Source organism: Aptenodytes patagonicus, chromosome 1 (assembly GCF_965638725.1).
Source record: "Aptenodytes patagonicus chromosome 1, bAptPat1.pri.cur, whole genome shotgun sequence".
Classification (NCBI taxonomy): Eukaryota; Metazoa; Chordata; class Aves; order Sphenisciformes; family Spheniscidae; genus Aptenodytes; species Aptenodytes patagonicus.
The window spans coordinates 57,680,384-57,708,002 of NC_134949.1; the positions used below are offsets into that span (position 1 = coordinate 57,680,384).

Sequence of the window (27,619 nt, forward strand, 5' to 3'; positions counted from 1 at the left end):
CATACTTTTCCTGCTTTTATCTCTGTTTACAATCTCTTCTCATGAACTGTCTTTCTTGCTTAAGAAGAATACCAAACAAAATACTTCTCTGGGTTCCTCTTTATTCCTTCCCATTTTGGTTTCACAGTGGGCTCTCTCAGGATGTGTTCTGGAGGGTTAGTTCTTTACAAAATATTGACAAGTGTCAGGTAAACTCAGTGCACCACACTGTCATCTTAAGGCTCCTGTCCTACGTTGCTAACACATGCCTCTTGCATGGGCAATAGAATCTGAGGTTTTCACAGCACAGGTCTAAGTGAAGCACCACAATATTAGCAAGGATTGTGTTACAATTAAAGCCCGTTGGAAGAAGGAGCAGGCAGGTTGGCAGGATATATGGGTGGAGGAGAGGAGAGTCTCTCTCTCTCCCCCTTTTTCTTTATTAAGTGACCTGATCTATGGGAGATACCATTTCATGGGCAGACTACAGCAGAAAATGGCATGGGGCTTGGAAAATGCCTCCATCCTGTGGCTACACCACCTTCTACCCAGCAAAACTCCCCCCTCTGCCCACACCTCTGCTTGTATCCAGAGACTCCATTGACTTGGGAAGGGCCATGGTTCTTCTCTGTGCTGTTGTTTTGCTGGGAGGGAAACAACTTCTACTGTGGGAGGGTACAAAAATGCAGTCTGATGCCTGTGCCTCCCAGCTGCTGGCATGTACAGTAAATGCAGGTAGCACTGCCTCTACTCTGGGGAGCAGGCAAGGACAAGAGCAGAGGCAAGCGAGACTGGGTCTTGCAGACCAAAGCTTGGCCAGCTGCACAAGGCAGTGCAGAACATGGCACTAGTATAGTTATCACAGACGCCATGATACCTTTGCCTCCTAGTAATTTTGGTGTCATTAGGTGCTGCTCATAATGGGAAATCGTGATTTTACTGTGGTTCTGGTATGTTGTCCATAATTAGTGTGCAGTCCTTTAATGCTAGTTACCTTACGTATTAATTCCTTAAACATCAATTAAAAAAAACCACGTGAAAATTTACCTCTTCCTCAAACGAATGATGAGTTAACATGGGGGTACTTACAATGTACTACTTAGGCTTGCTTAATTAGTTAATCTCTGTAAAGGGGTTTCAAATGTGTGAAGAGCTATCAAACTGCTAAGTGCATTATCTTCAATTAATTTTGTACAACTACATCTTCGCTACCAAGAGGGTCTTTAGAGTGCTGAGGAAAGGAAAAGGAGACATTGCTTCTAATTTTAAAAGTAACTAATAAAAAAAAAGAATTAATTGAAAGATGATTTGACATGGTGGGAATAAGGGTGAACATACCATTTCTTCTGTTTCAGCCAGACCTGAATATGAAAGATTCATCATTCATATCCCTCCTCTGCCTTTGCTGGTCTCTAGTTTCTTTGCTTCCCCTGGTCTTAATCCTCTGTCTCACTGAATATTAACCCTCTCTCTTCCAAATCTGATATTACCTTAGCAAAAAAAAAAAAAGGTAAAAAAAAGCAAATCACAACAAAACACTCTTCAAACTGTGGAGTCACTGAGGTTACACCCTCCCACCAACCCAATAATAAGGTGTCTTGTTCCAAAAGAAGCCTCATGGACTTCGCTTCAAAAGGAGATGCTAAAGGTCCAGAACAGAGCTCCTGCAAGAGAACAGCGCCAAGTCCAGCCCAGGAAGTGATATGGCATCCCTCCATTTCCTGAACCACCCTGGTAGCCAAAGGAGATAAGCTCTTAACATGTCTTTCAAAGTTTTCTATTCTATTTAGAGCCTATATGCCTTGTTAATTATTCTCATTTTACTTCACCCATTAATAATCTGCTTTTGGTGGAGTTCTCAAAAATTTGACAGTGGGTTCTTTCTGCCAATACTCTGTCTAGCTGGCAGCTTTATTTAGGCCAGCTACATTGAATTGGACTTTACCAAGAACCTATTTCCTGGATTATTTTTCTCCCACTGGGACAAAAGATAAGAACATGTTTCTTGCTGGGTCTGATTTGTTTTTAGTTTTTCACTTGCCTTTTCTGTCTTTCCCAAGAATGATAAATCATCACTTCCTTGCTGACCGCTGAGGTCCCACATGTTGTGAAAAATTCAGGCAAGTTGATACTGAACAAGCTGCCTGAGCAGTGGTTATGCAGCAGTGTCTCCTTCACAGGGTTTGGATCATTTTTAACGTGCATTTGCAGTATATTTGTATCACATCTGGGCATTCACTCAGCAATGATTTGAAAACCTATTCATTTACCTTATTTCATCCAAAAGAAACTGGAACAGAGAACAGACTATTTAATGGCCAGAACTTTATTCTCTGCATACTGTAAATTAACAGCTTAACCTGCTGGATGAGGCATTCCACTAGCAAGTTAGAGTTGTGTACACAGTGATCCTGAACACCCCATGTTCTCAGGGAAAGAACTTCTGCCACCAAACCAGAAAAACCTCTTCTCTCCAACCCCTCCCCAATTCAGTTTTACATAAGGAACCAATGAGGGATATTCATTGTTATCCGATCCAATGGATATTAATTTAGCTGAAGGGCCTGACCTGCTCATCTCAGGATGTCTAACAGAAGTGTAGGTACCTCAGAGAGCAGCTTGAAAATGGGACAAGTTGTTGTTATGGAGTGCAGAAAGAAGAGCAGGACTATCAGAAGAAGCAAAGAAAGTAGCTTCTCACCCTCCCATAACTTCACCACTGGTTTGTTTGCACAAAAGCTTACAGGATCCTTTCCCTTCATCTGGTATATCCATACAGTCCATACCCACAGAAAGTACTAGAGGGGTAAGCCAGAAACTATTTAGAAAATTCAAGGTTGCCTTGCACCTCAACCTAAGGCCCTCTCACTTTCCTTCCCTACCTGAAGGATTAATGTGGTTACCAATGATAATTTAATTCACCTGGGAGTTCCTTTTGCCTCTGAAAGAGAGGTGAAATGGAGCTTGAAGAAACTATGAGTGCTACCAGATCGAAAAGGAAGGGTTAGGGCTACCTGAATACTGAAGCTTGACTTGTCTGAGGTGCATTTCCACAGAACAAACCTAATTGCAGGAAGTTATCAATACTTAGCCAAAGAAGTGACAGGGCAGGGAGGATCCAGCAATGAACAGTCCAGGATTTTTGCTCCCTCCCCTTCATGCATGTGAAAAATAGGGGAAAAAATTCCTATCCTCTTCAAAGGGTTCACTTTCATACCAACATTTCAAAAGATCAATCGCCAATAAATTAAGACAAAACCAAAAGCACCATATGTCCTGGGTGCAAGGGAAGATGCACTCCCTCTCTGTCCCTGTCATGTCAGAAGAGCAGCTCCAACATGGCCCTCTGGGGCATACTGTGCCCTCACAGGGGCACCGGTGTGACGTAGTTGGCAGGGAAGAGACCCAGTTCCCCACGCAGACGTCCTTTCCACCATGATGGGTTGGAGCTGTCCAGGACCTCTAAGATGTCTCCACTGCGGAAGCCCAGCTCGTCATGCTCCACAGCATCAAAGTCGTACAAGGCACGGACCCATAGCGTTCTCTGGAAAGGAGATAGAGACAAGCAGGGAACAATGAGCCAGAACTCTTAAAGATCATCCTCATGTCACCCATCTTATACCCCAATACATATGTTCACGAAGAGAGGACAAGCAAAGCTGAAATTGAGACCATCTTGCAATTAAACCAGGAAGTGGTCAAGATGCCAGGAAGGAGGGACCAATTTACTGGGACACCCAAGGAATGGTGCTTGGGTTCTCAGCAGCCTCAGTATATTCATGGGTATTTACACCATAAGGTGAAAAGTCAGACTGAGAGCAGGTCCTTAGGAAATAGTGTTCACATGGCTCTGTCTCCTCTGCCCTGTAAGATCAGCAGTGGTAGCCATATTTGAAGCCAGTAATGGGAGCACAGAGAAGGGCTCCTGCCTGAGTCCTGCTGGGCTGTACACCATAAGTGAATGGCTCTAGGGAGGTGAGCTGATGCTGGTACAGATATAGAAATGTGTCCTTGGCCAGCAGAGGACTATGAAGGATACATCAAGAGAGCCAGCACACAGGCAAGGCTAGTGGACATTGAATGATACTTGCTCTTTCAGGCACTTCTGGGGCGTAGGGGAGGGTCTTGAACCTTCTTTGGACTCTCCCCAAGGTCAGTCCCCTGAGATCAAAAGGATTTAGGAACTGTTTGGGTGTATCAGTTTATTTTGGGTTTGCACTTTAATGAGCACTACGGTCAGATTTTTTTCTTATGAGAACTTCATCGTAAGAGACTTTGCAGTCAATCTCCCATTTTGACCAGAAATCGGATTTTAAAGGACATAGCATGGGCTTCTTTTCTGGGAAATTGTTGGCACCCACACCACAGGGCATGCACAATTTGGGAGGTATATTTTGTGGGCACAGATGGAGAGATCTGTTTGAAAATGGACTAACTTTTGCTAAATCTTCCATTCAGGGCCCTACTTAGACGTGGCTCCTAGTTATTTGGCTGGACATATAGACCTTCCTATAATTGGATTTGTGGCTTCTAGATCACTGATGGGGTGTGGCAGGCAAGGGCATGTTGTTATTCATTGCCACAGCCTCTGAGGGATAAAAGCCGTTGTATTTTGAGCTCGATTATAATAAAGATTTGGGGCTTTTGTCAAAAGAAGACATGTCGCTGTTTCCCAGTTTGTTCCAATCTGTCCTCTGTTTATCCAATCTGTCCTCTGTCTCTCACAGTTGAGAAAGGTTTGCAATCCTTCTCTTCTCTCCTTGGATCCAGATTCTCTGGTTGTTTTGGGCTAAGCTGTACATTTCCTCAAGGAAGAGGAGTGTGCCTTAGGTCACGCTCCTAGGAGCTGATGGAGAAATAGTTTGGAGTTGGCAGTGGAATCATGGGCTGAGGCAGAGAAAGACACCGTGCTCTATGCAGGCATTCACACAGTGGAAATTTGCAGAGCAGGTGGTTACTTAAGGTCAGCTGCCAGGTATGGATCCAGGTAGGGGAGCAGTCTGAGATGTCTGCAGAGACGTATCTGGATCATGCCCACATCCACTGTGCTAAGAGGCTCTGACAGATAAGGGTGACAGGTAGGTGAGTCCCACTTTGATGGCATAGTAGGTCCGAGAGGATGTGCCAGGTACAGACAAGTAGAATTGAGTGATGACAGGTCTTCTCAGGACTGAAGCAAAAAGTAGTGGAAGAGACAGTGAGACTACAAGTGCATTGCAAGACAGAAGGAGCACTGTATCATGGGACAATATCATGAGGCATCTCTCCATAGGACTTAAAGAGTACTGTACATCTAGCTACTGTGCTTAGGAAGGCCTGGCTGTGGTGGCAAAGATACTTGATAGCCCCTTGCATCAGTGGACATGAAGCCCTTCTAGGAAAGATCATTAGGTTTTCAGAAATGTCTTCTGCTGGACTGGACCCATGCTTGATCCAAACCCATGGGTGAGCTTGGGCTCATTCACAATGTCCCAGATGCCTATTTTGTTGAGCTCATGCTAAGTTCCCTCTTTTACTAAGTCTGCATGTTAACTAAGACTGGCCTTGAGAACAGCCCTAGAACTACGCTCATATAACATCGTAGTCCTACCCTCAGAGTGCTCCAGAAGCAGATTCAAGTGGCTGGGATAGAGTCTTGAGACTCAGAAACATCTTCTAAGATATGTCCCGGCAGGCTTAATACACTATTCCTCATGCAACCTCTGTGCAGGTGACACTGCCCAGACTGCTTGGCCATTCCTAAGGGACTGTTGAGTTGGGCAGATGGGGCTTTCCAGGTGCATCACCTACCGGTTGCTGCTGCAGTGGGTCTGTGTGTCTCTGTTGCATAGCTGCTGCACTTCCTTGGCCATAGTCCCTTAGTCCATGCAGCCCATCTTTCCTGTCCAGACTCCCACAATATCTATCCTAGAAAGAAAACAGCAAGAGAAAAGTCATGTATATGCTGAGATGTATAAATAGGGGCTTTAAGAGTCATTGGTGGCCAGGGAGTCAGGGTCCAACCCTCAAGTAAATCATCTTAGATGTCTGCTTCCAATACCGTCCCTGTGCTGCAGTCCTGTAAGCAATGCCCCTCATGGAAGAGGTCACCTTAGACTGTTCTATTTTGGATTTTTCTTCTTAGAAGTAGAAAGTTGACTGTCCTCAGCTGTATTCCTCAGCTGTGTTCCACAGCTGCTGGGAAAAGTGGTCAGAGAGGGGCTTTTTTGGCCTCTGGGACTTTTGGAGAAAACCTAAGGCTGTTGTAACTCACAGGTGAAAAGCCATGCTTGCCAAGGGGGCTTTTGCCAATCTGGACTTATTATGCCCCAGTCCTGCCCACTCCTTGCTCTTCCTCTGTCCCATATGCTGGTGGAATGACAGCGATGCTGATGCAGCTGACTGTATATCTGAGGACTCACTATACTTTTTCTTGGGCTGCTCCATGCTGTAAAGGGCAGGGAGCAAGCCTGAGAATCCAGTAGCCCAATTAATCAAAGAGGAGAGAGACAAAATCATGTTCAAAGAAAAGAAGCCATATGACCACACATCTGAAGTCATATCAACACAAATGAGCCCAGACAGATGGAGAGAGGAACTAGGCAACATCTAGGGAGCAAGTTCTCTTTTGTCTGCACAGCTGAGAGCTGCTGAGTGTCTTCATCCCTCCAGGCCCTTAGTGCATACACTAAGCTTTTTTTATGATAACGGTGTGACAGAATCTGCTATCATGTTAGCTCAGGTTGCAGTAGTGCTTCAGTGACACAGGGTCTGATCAGCTGTGTCAACAGAGGGGAGGAAGAACAACAGCTTGTGCTTGCTGTTGCTTGTAAACAGCTTTTGTCCTCTCCCTCTTGCTGCTTCCTTTCTTGCACCTACTCTTCCAAAAGCTCCTTTGGTCTCACTTGCGCCTTTGTCAGCCTAAAAGGTTGCTAGGCTGCCTGAGACTGGACCATAATTTGCATCTCACCTGTCCCTGCCAGAAAGTGAGTGAACTCAATCTGGCTTTGCAGCTGCAAGACTTACTACATGGATGCTTCACTCCTATGAGTGTTTCTGCTCTGTATCAAATGTGACATGCATAGACTGTGCTCCAAAGAGTGCAGGCCCTCAGCTTTGTCAGAGGCTGTATTATTCCATCAGCAGTCCCCTGACAGGAAACACTGCTTGTTTGATGAGAGAATAGCCATTTCACGATTGTCCCAGGCCTTGCTGTATGGGAGCTCTCATGCCTTAAGGGACATGGCTTTGGATTTCTTCCCTTCAGCAGGACAAGTCATCTCCTTGGATGATGCTGCACTGTCTCTAGCTAGAGACATGAGCCAACCCCAGGAAAACTATTTCCCCCCAAATTAATCAGGAAGAACTCTGAAGATAGCACCAGGTACTGCTGTTGTCCTCTCCATTCCTATGCAAGCAAAGGAGTAAAGAAACCTCACACATCAGGGGTGCAATATGATGAAAGAGTGCAGAGAGGGCACAGATTAGAGAGAAGGAGGAATGTTCTGAAGGAAACCAAACTCTCCTAGGGTTACCATAGTCATTTCTCATCTCCGTGTTGTGTTTTGTGGTGCTGAATGTCAGTAGCATAACTCAGAAAAAAGAAATAGGCAGCAAGGTTTCATTTGTCCTATAGACCAGAGAGGAGTTCCTGAAACCATATATATATATGTGTGTGTGTGTGCAAGTTTTGGGAGTGTTTTCCCGCACTCTCACGTGATACTTTATGTCCTTTCCTAAGCAAAGCAAGAACATGACACCATTCCTTGTTTTCCAGTTTTTGGGATGGAGCCCCAAAAACTCCCTAGGAGTACTCCCAGGTTCCCAGTGAAAGGGCCACTGTACGCTGACTTCTATTTTTTTGCTGGTTTGTCAATCAGTCGTGGATCACAGGACTAAATAAAAGCCCACATATTTATTACACATCAAAAGAGCTCCCCAGGCCAACACCATCATCGCTGCTACTCCCATATAAAGACCTAACTGACTCTGCCTCTTAAAGCAGGTTCAGGGTGGCAGATTTTTGACAAAGTGACTGTTCACTTATTACCAAGCAATTAAGGCCAATTTTTCATGTGCCTGGGCTTGATGTCCCAGCCACTCATTCCTGGTAGTACCTGTTGCTGATGCAGTATGGGGATAGGATGCTCTACGTATCTCTTGGCTATAAAAGAATGATCTTCTCCAGCTGCTCCACCCAGGTGGAATCCTTCCCGGCCCATCCGTTCCAGGCTCCCACCACCACGCCTCTCCTGATGGAAGACAGATCACAAAAGTGAGGTCAGGTTTTGCTTCCCACCACATCCTTGACTGAAGCTCAGCAATCGTTGCACACTGATCACTACCACTACCCTTTACCTTGGAGGCTCTTCCAGAGGTAAGCTCCTGCCCTTCTGAACAGAAGGACAAATCAGGAATCCTGTATTTTAGATCTTTGTCACAGCCATTCCCCGTCTGAAAAGTGGGTAGTAATGGGAGGTGCTGGGTTGAAAATGTGGCCACTGATGTGAAGACCAGCACAGGAGCCAAGCTCTTTTTGAAAATACTGCCCTTAGACTTCATTTGTCTCTGCATTGAAATCTGTATATTACTATCATTTTATCATATGGCTGTAGCATCTAGAAATTTGAATTGTGAACAGAAACCCCCCTGTCATGAGTGCTAAACATACCCTGCTGAGCCCATCACCATAACAAATGTACACAGTGTTTGCGAAGCAAACTTGACCTCTGTTCTTTCACTTGCCTGTCTGCATCTTGGAGCAAATGCTGTTCTCTTTCCCTTCCTGCTCACTGTCAGCCCAAACAGGTTATTTTACTGATACATGCATACAGTCTTCCTTTCTCCTTCCCCAGACAATTCTTCATTGTGATCTCCCTCATAGGTCCCATAGCCTCTATTTTATACCTTACTAATGCATTTTTAAAGCTCTGCATAAGTGGTCTAGAGGGAGACAACAACCAAGCCCCATCTTCAGACTGAAAAATGTATCGTCTCTCTTTTGGAGCCAGCAAGAATGACCCACATACAGCCTATAAAACTTTACTGCTGCAGTGAGCAAGTCACGTACTTTCTGCCTTGCCTCTACCTGTACATCCTGGAAATATAATACCAGAATCCGTTTCCCAGTAAAGCAGGACTTTGGTTACTGCAGTGACCAGGCATGTTCACTCCTAGTACGTGTGCGCAATGCATAGCAGTCTCTACTATGTAATTTGCTTGTTCCCCGGCACAAAACCAGGCATTCATTGGACTGGGATTTCCCTGCCTTCTCAAACATCTATTACATCTTCCCAGAATGCAAAGCTTGTTCCCATATCTGCTATGTTCTTCTCAGCAGTGCTTTTCAGTTCCTACCAGCCACTGCTCCAGGTTCTGCCCTCGGTTCCTCCACACTCCTTACTGTGTTCACTCGGTAACAGAAGATGGATGATTCTTCTGAGCAGACAAACTTTCAACTGTAATGACAGCTGCACTCTGGGTACATTCAAGGACACTTGGAAACCAGACTCAAATTCTTCTCAGACACAACCTACCAGTCAGCTGTGTACCTGCCCTTATGAAATCTAGGCATTTCAGTAAGGTAAGTCCTGCTTCCCTTGGAAGTCTAAGGCATCTTAGAATTTCAGCTCTGGGGCCTTAGCACAGCTTTAGCAAAGAACCTCTATGCAGATTTGCAGCACTGCCTATTGCTATCCAAAACAGAATCAGAAAATTCTGCTCAATTATATAACTGTACATACCACTGAATCCACTAAAAATCTATGTTGCAGGGCCCAACAATGTAGTGATGTGACTGGGTTTCCAAGGACAGACTCTCCCCCTCCGACCCTGAGACATTCTCATGGGCTGAATTCCTCGCACAGTAAGGTTTCTTACTGAGAAACTCCTAAGGATGGTTTGTGTTTACCTTCTCTTCTCGGCTGTTGTCCCGCAGGAAGATCTGCTTCTGCCTGGAGATGGAAGTTGTCTTGTAGTAGTCCACCAGCTTGTTTAGCGAGTGGAATTTCTCTGTCCACAAGTAATAGTTACCCTTTGAATCCCTCATCACTTTGAAGTGTTGCACGTCATCTTCATGCCTGGATCCAATTGGAAAAGTAAGAGATCATCAACCAGATTGCACTTTTATCTTTTTTTGAAAAAGTCTTTTCCAGAAGGGTACCAAAGCTTCTTGCATGGCCAAATCTAGACTTCTGGAAAGTAAAGCAATGGCAGTCCTTGTGTGTACTGGACCTAGATGTGGCTCTGGATTTCAAAAGATTCATCAACTTACAAACATGGAGTGCCACAGGGCTGCCCAGTCACAAAGCACTATCAGAACAAAGCATAGGCTTCTCCTTTGAAATAAAGGCCAGAGGAGCTTTCAGGGCCACAAATCGCTAATAGCTTTATTCCATGCTTTGTACAGGAGACAAAGGTGCGGTTGTAGTCTACCCACTAGCCTCTGCAGGTTCCTGTTAACATCTAGTCTGCATTGACTGTAAGAGATGTATTACAGCTTTTCACACCATGGGCATCACCACTATGTGTAGACATAGTCAACTCCCCTCCTCTTACCTCTTGTCTGATTTGGACAATTTGTCTTTGCACCAGATGTGATCTGGTTTTGGCACCTACCTCCTTGCTCTGTGCAACTCCAGGGACTCAAAACACTCGTCTCGGAGGCTACATCTGCACAAATAAACTAAATGGGGACCAGACAGGGACTGAGTGCTATCCTGGAGTGCTACAGTCACACAAGCTGTTAAAGTGTTAGCATGGTTTTGGTCTAAACCAAAAAGCCCTCCCCTAGATAGTGCTGGGCCATGGTTAGGGGGACAGAGTGGACCAGGAATTGTTCGCAGTGAGCTGCTTGAATACAGCTGTTCTGTGGGCTGAAGAGGGTTTAGCCATATGGATCTGAGCTCTGCCATATTGCTTGACCTCAGGGCCAGAGAAGAAGCCTGACTGTACTTAGTTCATTGGTGTTTATCAGTGTAGATGTAACCAGAATGCTTTCCTGCATTCCTCTCAGATACTTTTTGATCACCCTGAATCAGAAAGTCCACACTGCTTGGAAAAGACATTGCTAACCACTACTCTAATTTAAAACTGGTTATCAATTCTTTGACTGAAAATTGAGAAATCAACCATCATCTAAGAGCTCTGCTTTAAAGCAAACGCTCTGGGAAGGGCTGGGCTACAGTAAGTTGCTGAAATGCAGCTGGGCTGCAAGCAACTAAAAGCCATTCCTGTCCAGTGGCTGTTTAGTGACCTGTGGGAAATAAGTTAACAATGTAATAGTCATCTCTTAATGGGTGGTAGTGGAATTCTTGGATTCAGTAACCAGAGCTGTCAGGGAATTAAAACAAATGGAGGGCACATGTTTTGCACTGTGGGAGATATCCCATGTACCACTTTGCTTTGCTGCAGCTCTTTCAGAGAAGCAGGTCACCAGGGGATGCAGCTTTGGAATGGGGCATTCACTGTGTCACTTGAAAAGAGGCAGAAACATTTGGGAATCAGATGCCTAATTTGTTCTCATTCACAACACAGCAGCACTGCCAGTGACTGGCAGCATGCAAACTTCCCAAGAGGCTACATCACATTAGGAATCCTGTCAAGAGGAGGCTAGGGACACCATTAAACAGGAAAAGAAGCAGGAAAATGCTGTGAGAAGCAGATACCTGACCGAGATGGAGAAGTCACCCTGAGAGTTCTGACTGGCTCGGACGATGAAGGAGCCAACTCCTTTGCTCATAAGGATGTTCTCTGCTTCGTGGCGGGATATCCTCTCGTCAAACCAGCTGTCAAGTCGGAAAAATCATGGAGATGTGAATAAGGAATGTGAATTAAGGTGAGGAACAAAAAAGTTGAGGGTAGGGAGAATATGAATAAGCAGGGTGGAGGAAAGACAAAACAAAAGGATCAGAGGAGCCCACATGACTACTCCCAGTGGCCATGTACATGCTAAGGTACAGGGTTTTGATGGGTGCAGATCATTTTCTTTGAGCAGTAAAAGCACGTAGATGCAAAGAGAACGATGTAAGCTTTGGCCTGCTAAGAAGCAACACTCAGCTGAAACTGTAATTACAGGCACAGTACAGTAAGGTGTTAGTCAACGAAATTTTAAATTACAAAGGTGTATGTATATATACATACACACATAATTCTCAGACATATACATAAAATTGCTTTTGGTAAACTGATTGAAAATTACTAGACTGTGATGGATATATTGCAAGGGACACACATAAATTTTTAGCAGAAGCAAGCCATGAAAGTTTTAGTACTAATAAATTGGTTCCTGCAAGAGTTATAATACCACAACATTGCAGAAACACAGAATACATAAGCACACTTATGTAAATTTAGCCAGGCATAACAAACAATAGTATAAGGCACTAGACAAATAATGAGAAAGTCACCATAAACACTAAAATAATACAGTGTCAATAGGAATTTTTCAGTAGAGAAAAAAATCATCATGTACACTTATATATGTCCACTCCACAGCTAATAAGATCTACAGTCTACGGTCTTCTGCTTTTATGTAGTGCTCAATTGCCTGTATTGCATTAAAATTAAGGACTGATAGTTTCATAAGCTCTGTCGTTTCCACTTTTGAGTTTCGTTATAATTCTGCTTACTATCATCACAGTTTACCTATGTATCATTAGCAAAGGGAAATCAGACATTAATCAGCATTGATAACCAGTTTCAATGATTACTTGACAAAACAAAGATGGAAAAAAACAGCCCATCAAAAACAGGAGACATCTTTCTTCCCTACAACTGGTTCTAGCATCTGGCCTGAACTGCTTCAAAGTGCAGACCTGCTACTCTTAGAAAAGCATCAGTGGAAATATTTCTTCACAGCTCTTGCTCAGAGAAAGCATCATGAGAAAAATGTGTGTGAAAAAAAGAAGCTGCTAGTGTCCCTGCGTGATGCCACAGCCCTGTGAAAGAGCGAACAAGAACAACTGACTGGGAGATCTCATCCCCCAGAGGCCCAAAAGTACAAGTCCATATTTGCACAACAGACTAATAATGTCCTTCAGCTCAGCCAAGCAGGCTGGCTGATGTCCAAACAGGCCGGTAAGTGCCACCTCCAAAGGGGACAGTGGCACTTATCTGTACCCTCAAAATCCCTGTACACTCCCAGTTTGACGGCTCAGGGCACCAGTGTGTTACAACTGGAAGTACTGGGCTTGGTGCACGCTCTGCCTCTTCGTTCCTGAAATTCTGCAGCACTTTTTCAAAAGAGGACAGTTAGAGGGGCTTCAGGGAGCATTTCTGTCAACTGAAAGGAAAAGGTTGTAAAAATGCCGTGCATTGTCATATTTATGGCACAGGGCCAGACAGTGCATTTAACATGCATTTAAACACCTATCAGTCCTTTCTGAAAGTGCAGTGCCATCTACTCTGTGGGAAGAGAGAAATGAAGGTATGCCTGTCCTCTGACAGATCTATGTTTGGGTGTACAGTCCCGAAACGTGGAGAAGGGTGTGTGTGTGTCTGCATGTGTGTGGGAGCAGGGCGGCATGTCTGGTCTATCATCTCTGTCAATCCATGAGTAGCACCAGCTGTCACATTTCATGTAGCATTGCACTGACCTCTAGTGTACCGAGAGAAACTCACACACACTTTGGGGGGGGGGGGAGGGAATGCAGATGGCAGGGTGGGGAAAAGGGAATTAATGTAGTTAAGAGTCGGGGGGGAGGGAATTACATTTTTATAATTCATTTTCAGAGAGATCTCTTGCTCTTCCTTTTGTGCTCAGCCTCTGTCTCTGTTGCCAAGACTTCACATCATGACTATTCTCCTTCTGTCCGAGGAGATCTAAATGCAGTTCCTGCCACATCCCAGCGACACCCCTCTGAGCAACAGTAACAAAGGAGTCACTTGGGAGTGATAGCATTGAGAAGCATTCAGGTGCGAAAGAACAGAGGATGCTTCAGGGTAGAAATAAGGTGTGCTGGCAGAACTGCGTATAGCATTATGGCAATCCTTGCCAGCCTTAAATTGTAGTATGTTATAACCAGTGCTTCCTCTGTCATGTCTTCCTTTGTGCATGCACACACACATGCTCTTGACAGCAGTCTGTGGAAATGTGCAATGGTGGTGCACACAGTTTCCATGACACTTACGGAGGAACGTGAAAATCAATGAAATTCTTAGGAACGTAGCCCTCTTGACTTCTGAGCTCAGCCTTGTACCACTCTTCCTGGGAGCTCAAAACCTGCAACGGAGAGATGGATGGAATAAACTTGTCTCCTGAGAAAGGCAAAAGTAATGAAGATCCTGGCAGAAACCTAGAATTTCTTGTAAGAATAGAAGAGAACTCCACATATGCTCTACTGCCCACCCACCATGCAGCAAGGCTAGTGGCTGATGACCACTTCAGAGCAAACAAAGCAATAAAGAAGGCCGAGTAGAATTAGAGGGATTGCTTGCTAACTTTATCCCTTCATCTGAATGACTGTCCAGGTGGCTGGGGATGCCATCTGCATCTCTGATGTCTGTGAAATGGAGAAATTCAGCTCTGAAGGACTTAATAGGGGTTTAAGGAGTTCTCTGTGCTGTTTTTAATAGTTCATACTGGAGCATCTCAGGTTCACAAGGAAGGAAAAAAACCTGTGAAAACTCGTCTGACATGTATGGATATGGAGGGATATACGGCTATACCTCTGTGTATGTGCGTTATGACTGCACGGAAGTTACCGTGTGCTCTCACATGTCATTTTGCAAGAGATTATTTAGTGGGTTAAGTCTTCAGCTGCCCTGAGCTTTGCCAAGGTAGATAAAAGAAGGAGGCAAAAAGTATTTTAAAGCCACTGTTACACTTAAGAGATCGTAGGATAGCAGGAAGCCAGCCCACAGTGCACACTGGAGCAGCTTCAAGTGTGCTCACATTAATGTTGACTGTAATGGTCCTTAGGGACTGCACTGCTGACCAGTGCCCAAATTCACTGCTTTCTGTCTGATGGCCTCTGATATAGCCCTAAGATAGAGGAGAAAGGACAGGGATACAACCATATTGTGATTTTACGGCAAATGTTGTGGTCTTTGGTGTTTTGTTTGACATTCCAAATCCTGGGACAGAATTCTGCTTTATGAAATAGAACATGTTTCTGTTCTCTCTGGTTTTGGAGAGGAGCCTGAAAGCATGAGCCATGACAGTTTTAAAAGGAGAAAGCAAGTGGAAAAGACTTAATTTAAAATCTATTGTTAACAATACTAATATTTGTTTTGTAAGCCAATCTCATATTTTTGGGAGCCTAACACACATTCTAACTGCTTGGTGTTGGCAACAGGAAGTTACTGTCTCTGGGCCCAATTCTCCATTGCCTTTCCTGCCACATAAGCCTTTTTTATGCATTTGGATACAGAAAAGTTGGTGAATAGAAATCTGTAAAGTTCTCTGCTTGTATAATCACTGCTTCCTCTATCCCTGGGTGCCGGATTAAGGCTCTTTTTTGCTGCTGTGGCCACCCAAACGGGATGATAGCTACTCCCTGCTCATGCTCAGGCCCTGCTCTGTTGGCAGCAAGGTTTCCAGAACGACCCACCTGATGGTTCTTGGTGCAGGGCTGGCAGGTTTCTCTCAGTGCGTCATCCTTTCAGAGAAGGATGTGGGGGGGGTGGTGGTGAGAGGGTGGATTTCCTCCTGTCACTGCTGGTTGAGGGCCTCATGTTTCCTGTTTTCTAATCTCTACATCAATACGGTTCATCTTATCTACTTTGTAAATCAGAAAAGACAGCCAGCAGGTTGTGCAGGCAGCAGGAGGGGGCTCATGACAGGGTATGAATGTATGTGTTCATATGCCAGAAGAGAGATGTTACTCATGCTAACTTACTGTTATTATGGCTTGGGCAGCTAAGGTGTTATTTTGTTTACCTCAAGGACGTTAAAGCAAGAGGCAGTCTCACTTTTCTGGTAGTGAAGTCTCTGGGACAACTAATAATACCGATGTGTGGTGTTATTTGACACTTTTCATCAGTAGCTTCCAACGTACTTTGAAAGGAAACTCTAGCTTATAATGATTTTATAGGAAGGGAAACTGAGGAACAGAAGGAAAAGTGATCTGGCCAACACCATCACCCCAGCCAGGGACTTGATGAAACCACAGTCTTTTGAGGAAGAAGATACCAGGTAAAGATCACGGGACAGTAGGGATGTGGGGACTACTTTTGACCTAAGGAAGAATTAGGAATGAGAGTGTTCATCTACGCTGAAGAAAGGCAGCGATTTCTCCAGAACCTTCTCATTACTCTCTGGAAAAACCTGGTATTTGATCTTAATGAGTTCTGGATGCCATCAGCTTTGTCTAAGCTTCAAGAATTAAAAGGACAATAAAATAAAAAATGGTGGTGATGGAAGAGGCAAGGCTGAGACCCAATATCTGGTTATTAACTGGAATAGCTGGGACTGTACAGGGAGGTAGCGAAGGCTCCCTGGCCAAACAAGGGTTTAGATCCTATTGTACATCATCCCTTTGGACAAGTGGAGGAGTTAAGGCCTTAAGAGAGGAGTTATACTCAGGCATTTTCAACTGAAACAGAACAGCTACACTGGGGGCTGAGAAGTGGATAAATAATTAGGGTGGAGCAGCATGTGACTTCATCTGTGGGACTTTGGTAGGTTTAACAAGAACTGTTCTACCATAACACATGCAAATCAACTTTAAAGAGACTCTCACATGCTCTGTATTGTATATGATCAACTCTACTTCTACCATTCCCTACTACCATACTACATTCTAAATTCCTGCAAGGGTGTATATAATATTTTTAGCCCAGGACCTCTTGAACTCTTCCATTATGTGTGTAACAGACTGTCTCATGGACTTTTCCTCTTCTATTTGCAATGGCCTAAAACCCCTGTGGCAACTAACAGTAATTACTTACAGTGAAAAGTTAGATATAAGTTCTATAATGCATGATAACTGCCTTTTAAACAGTTTAAAAGCTGAAAATAAGGAATACAGCAATCTCTCTGGACCACACTCATCCTGCCTGCCTTTAGACATAGTTGTCCTGAATGTAGTCACCCTAGACTACCTATATAGTCAATGAAAACAGACAGGACTCAAAATCTGTCTACCGAAGAACTGGATCTCTGCCCCAGCAAAGGTACTTATCCTTCCCTGCTGACTACTGGAGGACTGTAGGGCAACTAAATCCATAGTTTATGGACCTAAAATCAAGTGAAGTGAACACAGACTCAAGTGACCTGGGAATGGTTGGTTGACCTATAGCAAGCCCTATGGGAGATGAGTATCCTGCATTTGTATCCCAGTTTATAGACATCTGTCTTGGTCTGTTTCGTCAAGGCAAATGGGAGCATAGAAAGATCTAGCAGCACTCTCAGAAATGCTATTTAGTCAAGCCTGGGGCTGCACTTACCTTCAGCATATCCCCAGCCTGGAAGCTCAACTCATCCTCTCCAGAAGCACTAAAATCAAACTTGGCGATGGCTTCCATACTGTGTCTTGGTGGCAGAGCAAAGCTGGAAGAAGTATATACTTGTCAACATCTGTGATCTTCTGGGACTGCTGAGTCTAGCCTCTAGAAAGCTTATAGGCAATGCTGTGATTTGTACATGGATGAGCATGCACCAACCATTGGTAGACATTAGTTACTAGACATGGAAAGGCATTAGCAGGTAGAAGAGATGGCATGGCCTAGAGGCTATAATTAGCTCAAGTCAGTAGTTCAAACAACCCATTGTGTATGCTTATTCCAACATATCTCTTTCTCTGCAGCAATCTCATGGAGAAGTTTGCATACATCACCCAAATAAGCTGGTAGCAGGGAAAATACCTGTATAGACCAACCACTACTCTGTCACAGTTCCCAATAAAGCAAGTGACTATCATGCAACAGAAGAATGCATTTGCCCTCTGCAGTGACTTACTCTTTATCTCAAGAGTGAGACAAATTGCGGACAAAACGAACAGCCTGCAAGAAATGTAATTTTTTCTTGGACAGGGGCCACAATACTGAAGGTTGAAAGAGTTTTTTCTCTGTGATGGCTTAGCATGGGTGACCACAACTTTCAGCTAGGAAAAACTGTTTGCAGACAGGCTGTATTCCCTATTTTGGAGCAGGCAGAGAGCAAAACTGTAGCACTGACAAATTTAAGGCATGCACTTACGCTACGTCAGTGTTGGTAACCCAGGAGCCTGAAATGTACCAGACAGCCTACAAACCAAAGCCCGCTTTTCATCAGCGGAGCAGATGTGGCAGGGGAAGTAGCAACATGAGCTTTGCCTCTTCACCACTTCCTGCTCATGTAACTCAGATGTACCCCAGCAGGACCACTTCTATAATCAAGAGAGTTACTCCTTTCCCATGGCTGGCTCATGGATCCTGCAGCCCAACGGTGAGGCTGCCAGTGACAAGACAAGAAATAGCTAGGCAGTGCCACATTAAGCAAGTGCACTGCTGGTAGATGCTCTTGCAGCCCAGCTTGTGAAGACCATCAGACAGCTCCAATATAGAAGTAATTTTTATGGTTACTAATCTAGGTTCATCTGGGAACAATGATCCTGAAGCCAAAGGTTCCATTACCTAAATTCACCTCTCACAAAAACACCCAGACTTTATGGCTTGAGAAGAAGTGCCAACTTGCCTGATCCGAAACATTCTTAACCAGAAAGCCCTAGAAAGAAACCGTATGAACAACCCTAGTTAGGGGGCTATTTCTTGTCTCCTGTTAGAACTGAGACAAGATCCCCAAAATATAAAGTGCTGATACTGAGGAAGCTCCAAAATTATGCCACTTTAAAATCAACAGGCTACTGTAACCCTCCTTCTCTGCAATACCTGCTGTAAGCTTCCTCCTTTGACACACAACCCAGGGATTTAACTACCTGTGTACCAAGAATCCAGGGCCCAGCTCTGATACAGTGCAACTTGACTCAAACTGCTGAGAATGAGCTGGGAGAAAGTCTGCCGGGCAAAAATTATAGACAGAAGTAGGGCTGTTGAGATGGCACCAGCAGTAGCCCAGGGATTCAAGAGAAAAAACGCCAACATGGAAAGATAGAAAATCTCAGAGGAAAAACAAAACCACAGGAGGTTTAGTTGGGATAGTCAGTCTAGCTGAGGACCAGCCACAAATAATTGGGGTCACGGAGTTGAATTGTCAGTGCCATCAGTCCTGACCCAGCTGGTGGCAGATGGCAACGATGGAGGCTGACTCTTCCCTACCGATTGATGTCTGCCTCACCAGAAAAGACTCTTCAGATGCCTTTACACAGGTGAGGAGTATACTAATGCTTAGCCTAATATTTCATTAAATCCTAGCTAGCTTCTGTGTGTGTTAACTATATAAAGCAGTTATTTATTGGCTAAGTTGTGTATTTTCTGCTTGCAAAGTCTCTTTGCACTTGACTAAAGATGCCCAGATAAGGTGATCCACAAGAGGGGCCGTAACATCACTGGAGATTAGTTCTGAGATTTGTTACATGTCATTTCTAACTATAAAAACATCTTCACATGCTTCCTATTGGATTCTGTTAGCATCCTCTTTTTTGCTGCTTATAGGTGAATTTGTATTCATGTGACTGATGTGAGCTATGCGGCATCAAGGCAAATTTTCCAGCAGTCCACAGACAGCTCTGCTCGTTCAGCATGAACCCGTCCTACAGCAATTGGGGTTGTTTCAGTGTTGGTGCCTCCCATGTAGGTTGGAGCACATAACTCAGTTGTGATCTGCTATATACCTGCTATTCCAGCCCACTGCCTTAGGGTTTTGTCAATATCCATCAATACTGAACTATAACACCCTATGTTTTACCAGTATGCTTTATTCTCAGTCTTCAGCTTTCCAGCTATTCCAAACATTTTCACCCCCTTTTCTCTCTGTCGACTTACTGATGCTCTTTAATTCTTACTTTGGATACCCTTTTCAGATTTGCAAATATAGCTTAGGTTTGCCCTCTGATTGCCCCACTCTTATTCCAGGCATTGGTGTAACTCTGCAGATGCAACTCAGGCCTGATCTGAGAACTGTCCTCTATTCTTGCACTGGCATTTTTGGAGCTTCAGTCTATAACCTCCCACAGCCAGTGTGAGCCCCTTGCGTGCTAACAGAGCACACAGGTATTAAATCAGAGGGGAATTAGCCATTGAGGGAACTAGTAAAACAATGATACTCTTTCATGGAAGAGAACTGAAGAAAAAGACTAAAGGAGAATTACTTTAATAAGGGATGTTTTTCAGTGTTTTATCTTGCAGCGGTGGGCTGCTGCAGAGAGATCAGAGCCAACAGTGCAGATGAATCCTGGAACTCCTAAGTGCAGAGCATTAATCCCAGCTTGAGAAAAAAACACTTAGAAACAATAAACTGTTTAAATACAAATCCTGTCTTTGATTTTTGCCCCTTAGTCACAGAAGAGACAGTGGGGGTTCTCTCTGCAGGGGCAAGAGAGGAGAGAGCCTTTCATTTTTCAATATCCCAAACGTTAAAGATGCTATTGGAGATGTGACCCCCTCAAAAGGAGAAGGGTTTGTGAAACAGTTAAAATCTCCTCTCTCACCTCCTTTTCAATTTCAGCAATCCCAACCTCGGGGAGAGATCAGGAGACAGATACCTTTTCAAACAATCTAACACATGGATTAAATGTGCTTTTCATTGCCAGCAGCTGAATTTAGAAGTGACTCAAATACCATACACAGTGTTGGCTGTGTTGATAAATCAGCAATGCAGCAATGCTGTGGCCTTAAGCTCTTCCCCCACCAACTACTAAAGCAACACTAGCCAATAATCCTGTCTTTGAACTCCAGCCTACCACTTTTCATCACCTGAACTTCAAACCAGTTCTGTTTTTCTGATCCTGTTCCTCCCTCCATCTGTAACTCGAGAATCCTCACTCCGCATGGGTCAGTGCTGGGCCTTCATGAAAACTCCCCTGCCAGGGGCCCATTCTTTCCCTCTCTGCATGTGTGTGACTTCGAGCACCACCCCACGACACAGAGAGACAGGAATTTTTTCGTTATTGTCATAACTTACATTTCTCAAGCACCTTTCATCCCAAAGGACAGCACTGCAGTTTGCAGACAGAGAGCCAGATTCCGCTTTTAACTGCCTGATGCAACTCCTTTAACCTTTCAAGTAACCAACGACAATTTTAGACTGTGCATAATGTTCTGCGTGAAAATCACCTTTGTACAGAGTTTAGCATGAAGTCTATGCAATGTTCAAAGGAGGATTTTTCAGTTCTGAGTGTGAGTTGACCAGTACCCTCCATTTTGTGCTGGCTCTCTGCATGGAGGTGAATTTTCTCTGTGGTTCCCCATTGTAACGAAGCGGATCCAAGGGGCATAAGGCTACTGCAATTCTGTGGGACCTGTGCATCAGAAGATTCATAAAAGGAGAAGTGAAAAGCAGTGTGGCTTTGAGAGCACTAGGTAGGTATTTTAGTTTGGCAGAATGCCATTCCCTGAGCAAGAACATGAGCATCTTTCTGTTGATGAAAAGAGCCAAGGCCTAAATCATGTCAGCAAGCAACACAGTCTGGCAGCAGCATCCCAAAGAGTTTAACACCGTTACCCTACACCAAGTTGGGTCAAAATTCAGTAATAACAATGCCAGGGAAGGTCACCACCTATGAAGAGTTTACCACTCAGGGACTGCACAGGTTCAGTCCTACTCAATCTCACATATTAACATCACAGAAGGAGGGCATAGTTGCAACAATGTGCCCGCTTAAAGGAGCCATATGAACAAGAGTTTTTATTTTTATGCCTGCAGCACAGACATCTCCAGCCTGCAGCTCCATCCAGTGAGGTTTTTCACTGAGATATACAGCACAAGCTACTGTGTCTTTGTTTGGCTCTGCAAGAACAACCTATTGGACTGACGAGCAACCAGGGACAGAATTCAACCCTGAAACTCCAGATGACATTTCAACAGAAACAATGGAGAAAGGACCTGTTATCTAGAAGAGCTGTGATAGATAAAAGCTTTGTTTTCACCAGCTAAGCCACATACAAGTGGCACAGGAATATTTTGTTCCAAAAACACAAACCTCTTGCTACAGAGTTAACGGTGCAGCTCCACTGACTGTCAGTGATAAGAGGGTAGAATTTATAAGGGAGAACAAGTCACTAAAACACTCAGCACTGTCACATTTAAGTCTTGGCTATCCTGCCATCCAGAGCAATGCATAGCACTTGGGCTGAGCCACTGTGCACAGGCAAAATAAGCCTCCTAGGAACCGGATTCACAGAACAAACAGCAGCTGGTAAGAAATGCCTCAGACTAGGGTGGTGCTTAATCTCCCTGGGGAACCTGGGTCTTCTGTGCTACTTCCAGTCATGACAGAGTAGAGCTGTGCAGCACCATGGGAAGCCTGTGCAACAGCAGTCCCAAAGAGAGTAGCACAATACCGCACAATATTGTGAGAGTATAAAATCATGAATCTTTGCTGTGCTGGAAGGGTTGGTGTGGAGGACTAGTGGGGGAAAGCACCTCCTTCTGTTTGCCCACCTCCTCCCTCAGTTTCCAGCGGGTCAGATTTGGCTGAGGCATAGGGATTTGTCCTGCAAAAGCACTGCCCTGTTGTGGAAGCTGATGAACAAGATGGCACTGGGATCCCATGCTCTTCCCTGACTGCGCAGTACTTTACCTCTCCTTCCAAAACCCTCCTTTCCTCCTTAGTACCTTTCCCACACACCTCCCCCCACTCAAGTCTCACAGACACGCTCACCCCATACCTTGTAGCAGCTCTCCTCTCCTCTGGCACTTTGCTAGAAAGCAGGAGGCGCATTACCATCTAAGGGAAGGAAGAGAAGGAGAGCTCAGCCTGTATCAGGCTCCTCCCTGCAGCGACAGTGTGCCACATCAGTAACGGGTCCACGTGTATGGACGAGGACAGTCAGGAGTGGGCATGGGGGACAGAGTCAGAGGCACAGAATAGTGTCTGTCACAGGACAGAGTGGGGTACAGACAATTATCAGTCTCTAATGTTGGAAATATTTGGTACGTTGCATATTTAAAATGGTGGTGTCAGTTCAAAAGGACCTGCCCTTTGCTGCTGCCTCAGCCCAGGCTGGTTTAACAGCTGAATAGAGGAGGGTACTGTCCCTCAAAAAGTGCAAGTTCTACCCAAATAAGGAAAACAGAAAAGAGCACAGATCTGGTAAGTTAAATGAGAAACCATAATAAGTCCGTTGAAAAGCATATCTTGAGGAACAAGTAGCTGAAGACATAAAAACATGTAATAAAATTATTTTCAAAGACAACAGAAGCAGGAAGCCTGCCAGAGAGTCTGTAGGGCTGACAGATGATTGAGATGTAAAAAGAGTGCTCAAAGAAGATAAGGATGAAGCACAAAAGCTAAATAAATTCTCTGCATCCATGCATCTTCCGTAGGGACGTAAGGAGGTCCCCACACTGGGGTTTTCTTTGCAGAGAAGAGCCAGGGGAACTGCCTCAAGCTGAAGAATTGGAAGAAAAGGTTTTAGGACAAATCAGTAAATGAACAAGAGTAAATCCAAGGATTCGATATTTTAGAAATCTTGACTGAAATCTAAACTGAACATGAAATAGTAAAGGCTGAGCAATTAAACTGTGGCATACAATGTAAGACCTAACCCCGCCTCGGTACTAGGAGAAAAAGCAGCAAACGCAATGTCAATGTTTGAAAAGTGTTTTGAGAGGATGCAAGGGGCAGGAGGTCTAACTTCCGTATGCCTGAAATTGGTAGAAACAATAATGAAGAAAAGAATTACTGGCCATAAGAGAAAAATGACATAGCAATTGCCCCTCACATAGCTTTTGTAGAAGGAAGTCATACCACATAAATCTGATTGAGTTCTTTGAAGGAGCTGATGACCATGTGGATATGGGTAATCACTTTATAGAAAACTTGCATTTCTAAAGCCTTTTTGATGAAGCCTTTCACCGAAGACTCTTAAAAAACCTCCTAAGCTCTCAAAGAGTAAGAGGGAAGTTCCTATAGAGGATTAACAACTGATTAAAAGTTAGGAAACAACTTGAATGAGCTGTTCAACATATTCATAAATGATCTGGAAAACATGAAGTGACAAAGCTTACTGATGAGAAAAAAAACCACCAGGGTAATATAAATTAAATCTTGCAGATGGTTTTCAAAATACTGTTGAAATGCAAGGTGAATCTCAGTGCTGGTGACTGCAAAGTAATGGACATGGGAATAAACAAGCGTAACTATATGAACACAGCAATGAACTTAAAATTAGCAATTAGCACTCAGGAAAGATACCTTTGAGTTGCTGTGGATAGTTCTATCAAAGTGTTAGCTCAGTGGAAGTCAAAAAGGTAGGTTAGGAAATGTCAGGAAAACGACAGAGAACAAAACAGAAAGCAACATCATGTCACTGTACCCCTGGGGCACCTGTTTGAATATTTGTAACTTGAATACGGCAGCTAGTTCTCATCCCTCCATCTCAAAAATGGAGACAGTAGCATTAGAAATAGTAGAGAGAAAGGAATTAAGGATGACCAAAGGAATGGAAAGTTTCTGAACGAGGAAGGACCAAATTAAAGAGACTAGGATCCTTCACCCTAGGAAAAAAAGTCGACAGAGGGATAAATGCAAAAGCAATGTAGAAAATAATGAGAATCATGGAAAAGGCAAACAGGAAATTTTTATCCATCATTTCTCATAACATAAACACTAGGAGCTCATTCTCAAGAGTGTTGGGATCTGGGAGGCCCTAGTGAAAGAAGCTTCACCGTGTACTTGTCCTGTTCTTACCCTCCTTCCCCCAACTGCTGTTGCTAGGCACAGCATCATGGGCTACGTGGAACTGTAACCTGACCTGATTCATCCTTTCTTATGAGCCGTGGTACTTAACAAAAAACACCACAACGTGCTAGTCTAAGACAGTTGGTCCAGCAGCAGGCAGTGGCAGTCCCCACACACACCACCCTTTGGGGAGGCAATAATCTCCCTGGAATACCTGTTAGTTAAAAGAGAGGCAGGTTGTAACTTATGAAGCACTCAAACCAGTGAGGGGTAGAAACAGTAAGAATTCCCTCTGAAGAGGATAATCCCAAATATATTTTGCTGAAAAAATATACAGGCGCAGAAAGCAGGGGGCCATAACATGAGTACGGCAGCTAGCTCTTGTCATGTTATGAAAAGTTTTACATGTGGCTATTACTGTACACATCAGGATTATAAACTTCTGCAGAGGCAGGTGGGACAGCAATCCTCACAGTCTTCTGGGTTTTAAGCTATGTTCACTCTCATGCTCTGTGAATGGCCTGACAGATTACATTACGTTACACAGTAGAACGACCTATTTTCTCCATTTCTACCATAATGTGATCTAATGGGCCCCCCAGCAAGAACGCTGCTGTGAGCTGTCACTCATTCTTGCTGCCTGACAATGTCACAAAACACTGTCTGGATTGCTGTTAGGTATCCAGAACTACTCCATGACAATATTAAATCAATTTAGTGTCAAGCCATAAAAGACGTGGCTGTCTATACCATAAACAAAACACTCAATAGTGGCAAGACCCCAACAATAGAAAGGATAGAAAATAGGAAATAGGAAATAACTCTCTCTTCTTTCTTCTCCATTCCTCCATGACAGGAATTCTCCATTCCCTGTCACAGTTATGGTAGCATGTTAACCTCTTCACCATGTGGAATACATGCATCACAGCTATGTTGAAAGATATGAAGAAACATCCAGATACTTCAGCCATAATTAATGGAAACAAACCTTATGGGAAGAGTGTTAGACTCCATGCTTCCACATTTTAGCCAATCTCTATTAGACAACTGGATAAAGCCCAACCCAGGCAGACAGGTTCTTCCACAACTAACTGCTGCAGACTTCTTATGTCATCATCTACTACTGGCACAAACCAGATGGGATAGCTGGACCATGGCTATGATACAGTCTCGGAAGACCTGGATTTAAAAAGCTTGATGCAGATAAACTTACACCTGCTTTTACACTTAGGTGAATGACCCAAAGAGATGTGTCTGCAAACATGTCTGAAAACTGCCTAAGAATACATTGTCTCACAAAAATTTTAGTAATTTCTTGCTGGGCTGGAATTTTCAAGAGAAAATATTTTTCTGAGGCATTTTATTCACTTTAGTTTCTATCTAGGAAGCATGGGAGCAGCCAGAATGAAAAGAAAACAAAGGGAAAAGAAAAAAAGGGAAGAAAAGAAAAGGGAAAAAAGGTTATTTTTAATAAAACATATAAATCAAATATTTTGCCTAGACTGACTTGTTTGGGTTGATAATATATGAAAGATTAAGTGGCTAGGTTTTGTTTGTCCTCAATGTAAACTACTTCCCCATGTTCTTAATTAGTTTGCCTCCAGAAAATAACATTGCCAACAAGGGAAACAGAAGTCAAAGTGTGGAAACAAGGGGTATTTCAATTGCTATATTTTGTTGTAAGTAATAACTCAGCATCTGTGGATTCAGGAGCATCAGGGCTGTAAATCCGCATAAAGCTGAATGTTATAAATGGAAGCTGTCTGGTCTTTCCTGATCTCCCATCTATTCCTGTCCCCACATTCAGATGTGCTTCACACACAGCAATTCATCCTCTCTCACCGCTTTGCTTTCTGCAAACAGCTGCTCAGGCTGTCCATAGTGACAGGTCATTAGTGGGCAGTTATTTTTTTCAGGACTGAGTGCACAGGAGTGGCAGTGCTATAAAAGCTTCTCTGCAGAGCTCCATGAAGTGATCTAGGCAGAGCTCTGTCCCAATTTGCTGTGCTTCCTGTTAGCAAAGGTGGTCTTGAAAGCTCTCACCTGCAGCGGTCCTGTTTGATCATGTCCTAGGGTTTTCAAACAGCTCAGTCAACAGTATCAGCTGCATAACTATTGCTATTCTAGTGCTGGTCTTGTCACCATCACCCTCATAAACCACATTCAGTTTAGCTGGTATGACTACAGCCTACTGTGCTTGCACATGTGGTACAACTATTTCAATTAAAGGTGTGAAGCCATTTCTCTTACAGGAATAAGCTTTAACTGTAAGAGTACTGTTCTAATTCTACAGTTGCGCATGCACTAGGAGAGTGTACAACTTTAACTGCCTGGTACCATCAATATAGCACCATTTATTGCAAGGAGATGGGGCTTTAATCCCAAACAACAGTGTTAATTTGCTATTATTTGATTCATGCAACCCTTCCCATCATTCTGCTAATTCATCTCCAAAGATACCCCCTACCATTCCCGCTGATGAGCATCTCTGCACTTCTGAGAGATTTTTCTTTGGGAATATATTGCTATGATCCTCTAGTTTCCTATTCTAAAGAAGTACTGGCAAACTTGATGATATTAAATATTTTCTTCAAATCCCTCCAAACCTGCCAACTTTCTTTTCTATGTTCTCTACCCCATAACTCCTGATTACTGAATTATTAGTGTCTCACTAGCAGCTTTTTGTATCTAATCAGTTAGGTTCTCTACCTTCTGCATTTGTAGGGTGATTACACTGAGCCATGCTCGTGATATCCCAGATTATCATCTTGACAGCAATTACAAGATCACAAGAACTGAACTGTCACAGAACGGACTGGAATAGCAGGAGAGGAAAGGAGTAGATTACAACGGAGAAAGGGAAGTTTTGACTTCTTTTCTTTTACTACCAAATGATTCTCCTGGATTTCCGTAGATTTCCTTTAACTGCTGCATTGCTG

At 43.8% G+C, this 27,619-nt stretch overlaps 1 protein-coding gene across 2 annotated transcripts in view; it reads right to left on the bottom strand.

Annotated features, from left to right (window-relative positions):
- Positions 1 to 2,296: 2,296 nt before the first annotated feature.
- The window catches only part of GRAP2 (GRB2 related adaptor protein 2), a 41,118-nt gene continuing 15,795 nt past the window's right edge, over positions 2,297 to 27,619 (bottom strand). Inside the window, exons 1-8 of one of the 2 annotated variants that reach the window (XM_076328707.1) lie at positions 22,666 to 22,681; positions 17,347 to 17,449; positions 14,088 to 14,179; positions 11,625 to 11,744; positions 9,869 to 10,037; positions 8,076 to 8,210; positions 5,770 to 5,886; positions 2,297 to 3,523 (exon numbers count right to left, since the gene is read on the bottom strand). In XM_076328707.1, the coding sequence (XP_076184822.1) occupies positions 3,344 to 3,523; positions 5,770 to 5,886; positions 8,076 to 8,210; positions 9,869 to 10,037; positions 11,625 to 11,744; positions 14,088 to 14,179; positions 17,347 to 17,424 (891 nt within the window). In that variant the 5' untranslated portion in view covers positions 17,425 to 17,449; positions 22,666 to 22,681 and the 3' untranslated portion in view covers positions 2,297 to 3,343. Of the gene's footprint in view, positions 3,524 to 5,769; positions 5,887 to 8,075; positions 8,211 to 9,868; positions 10,038 to 11,624; positions 11,745 to 14,087; positions 14,180 to 17,346; positions 17,450 to 22,665; positions 22,682 to 27,619 lie in introns of those variants that run through there. The other variant, XM_076328706.1, reaches the window with a different exon arrangement.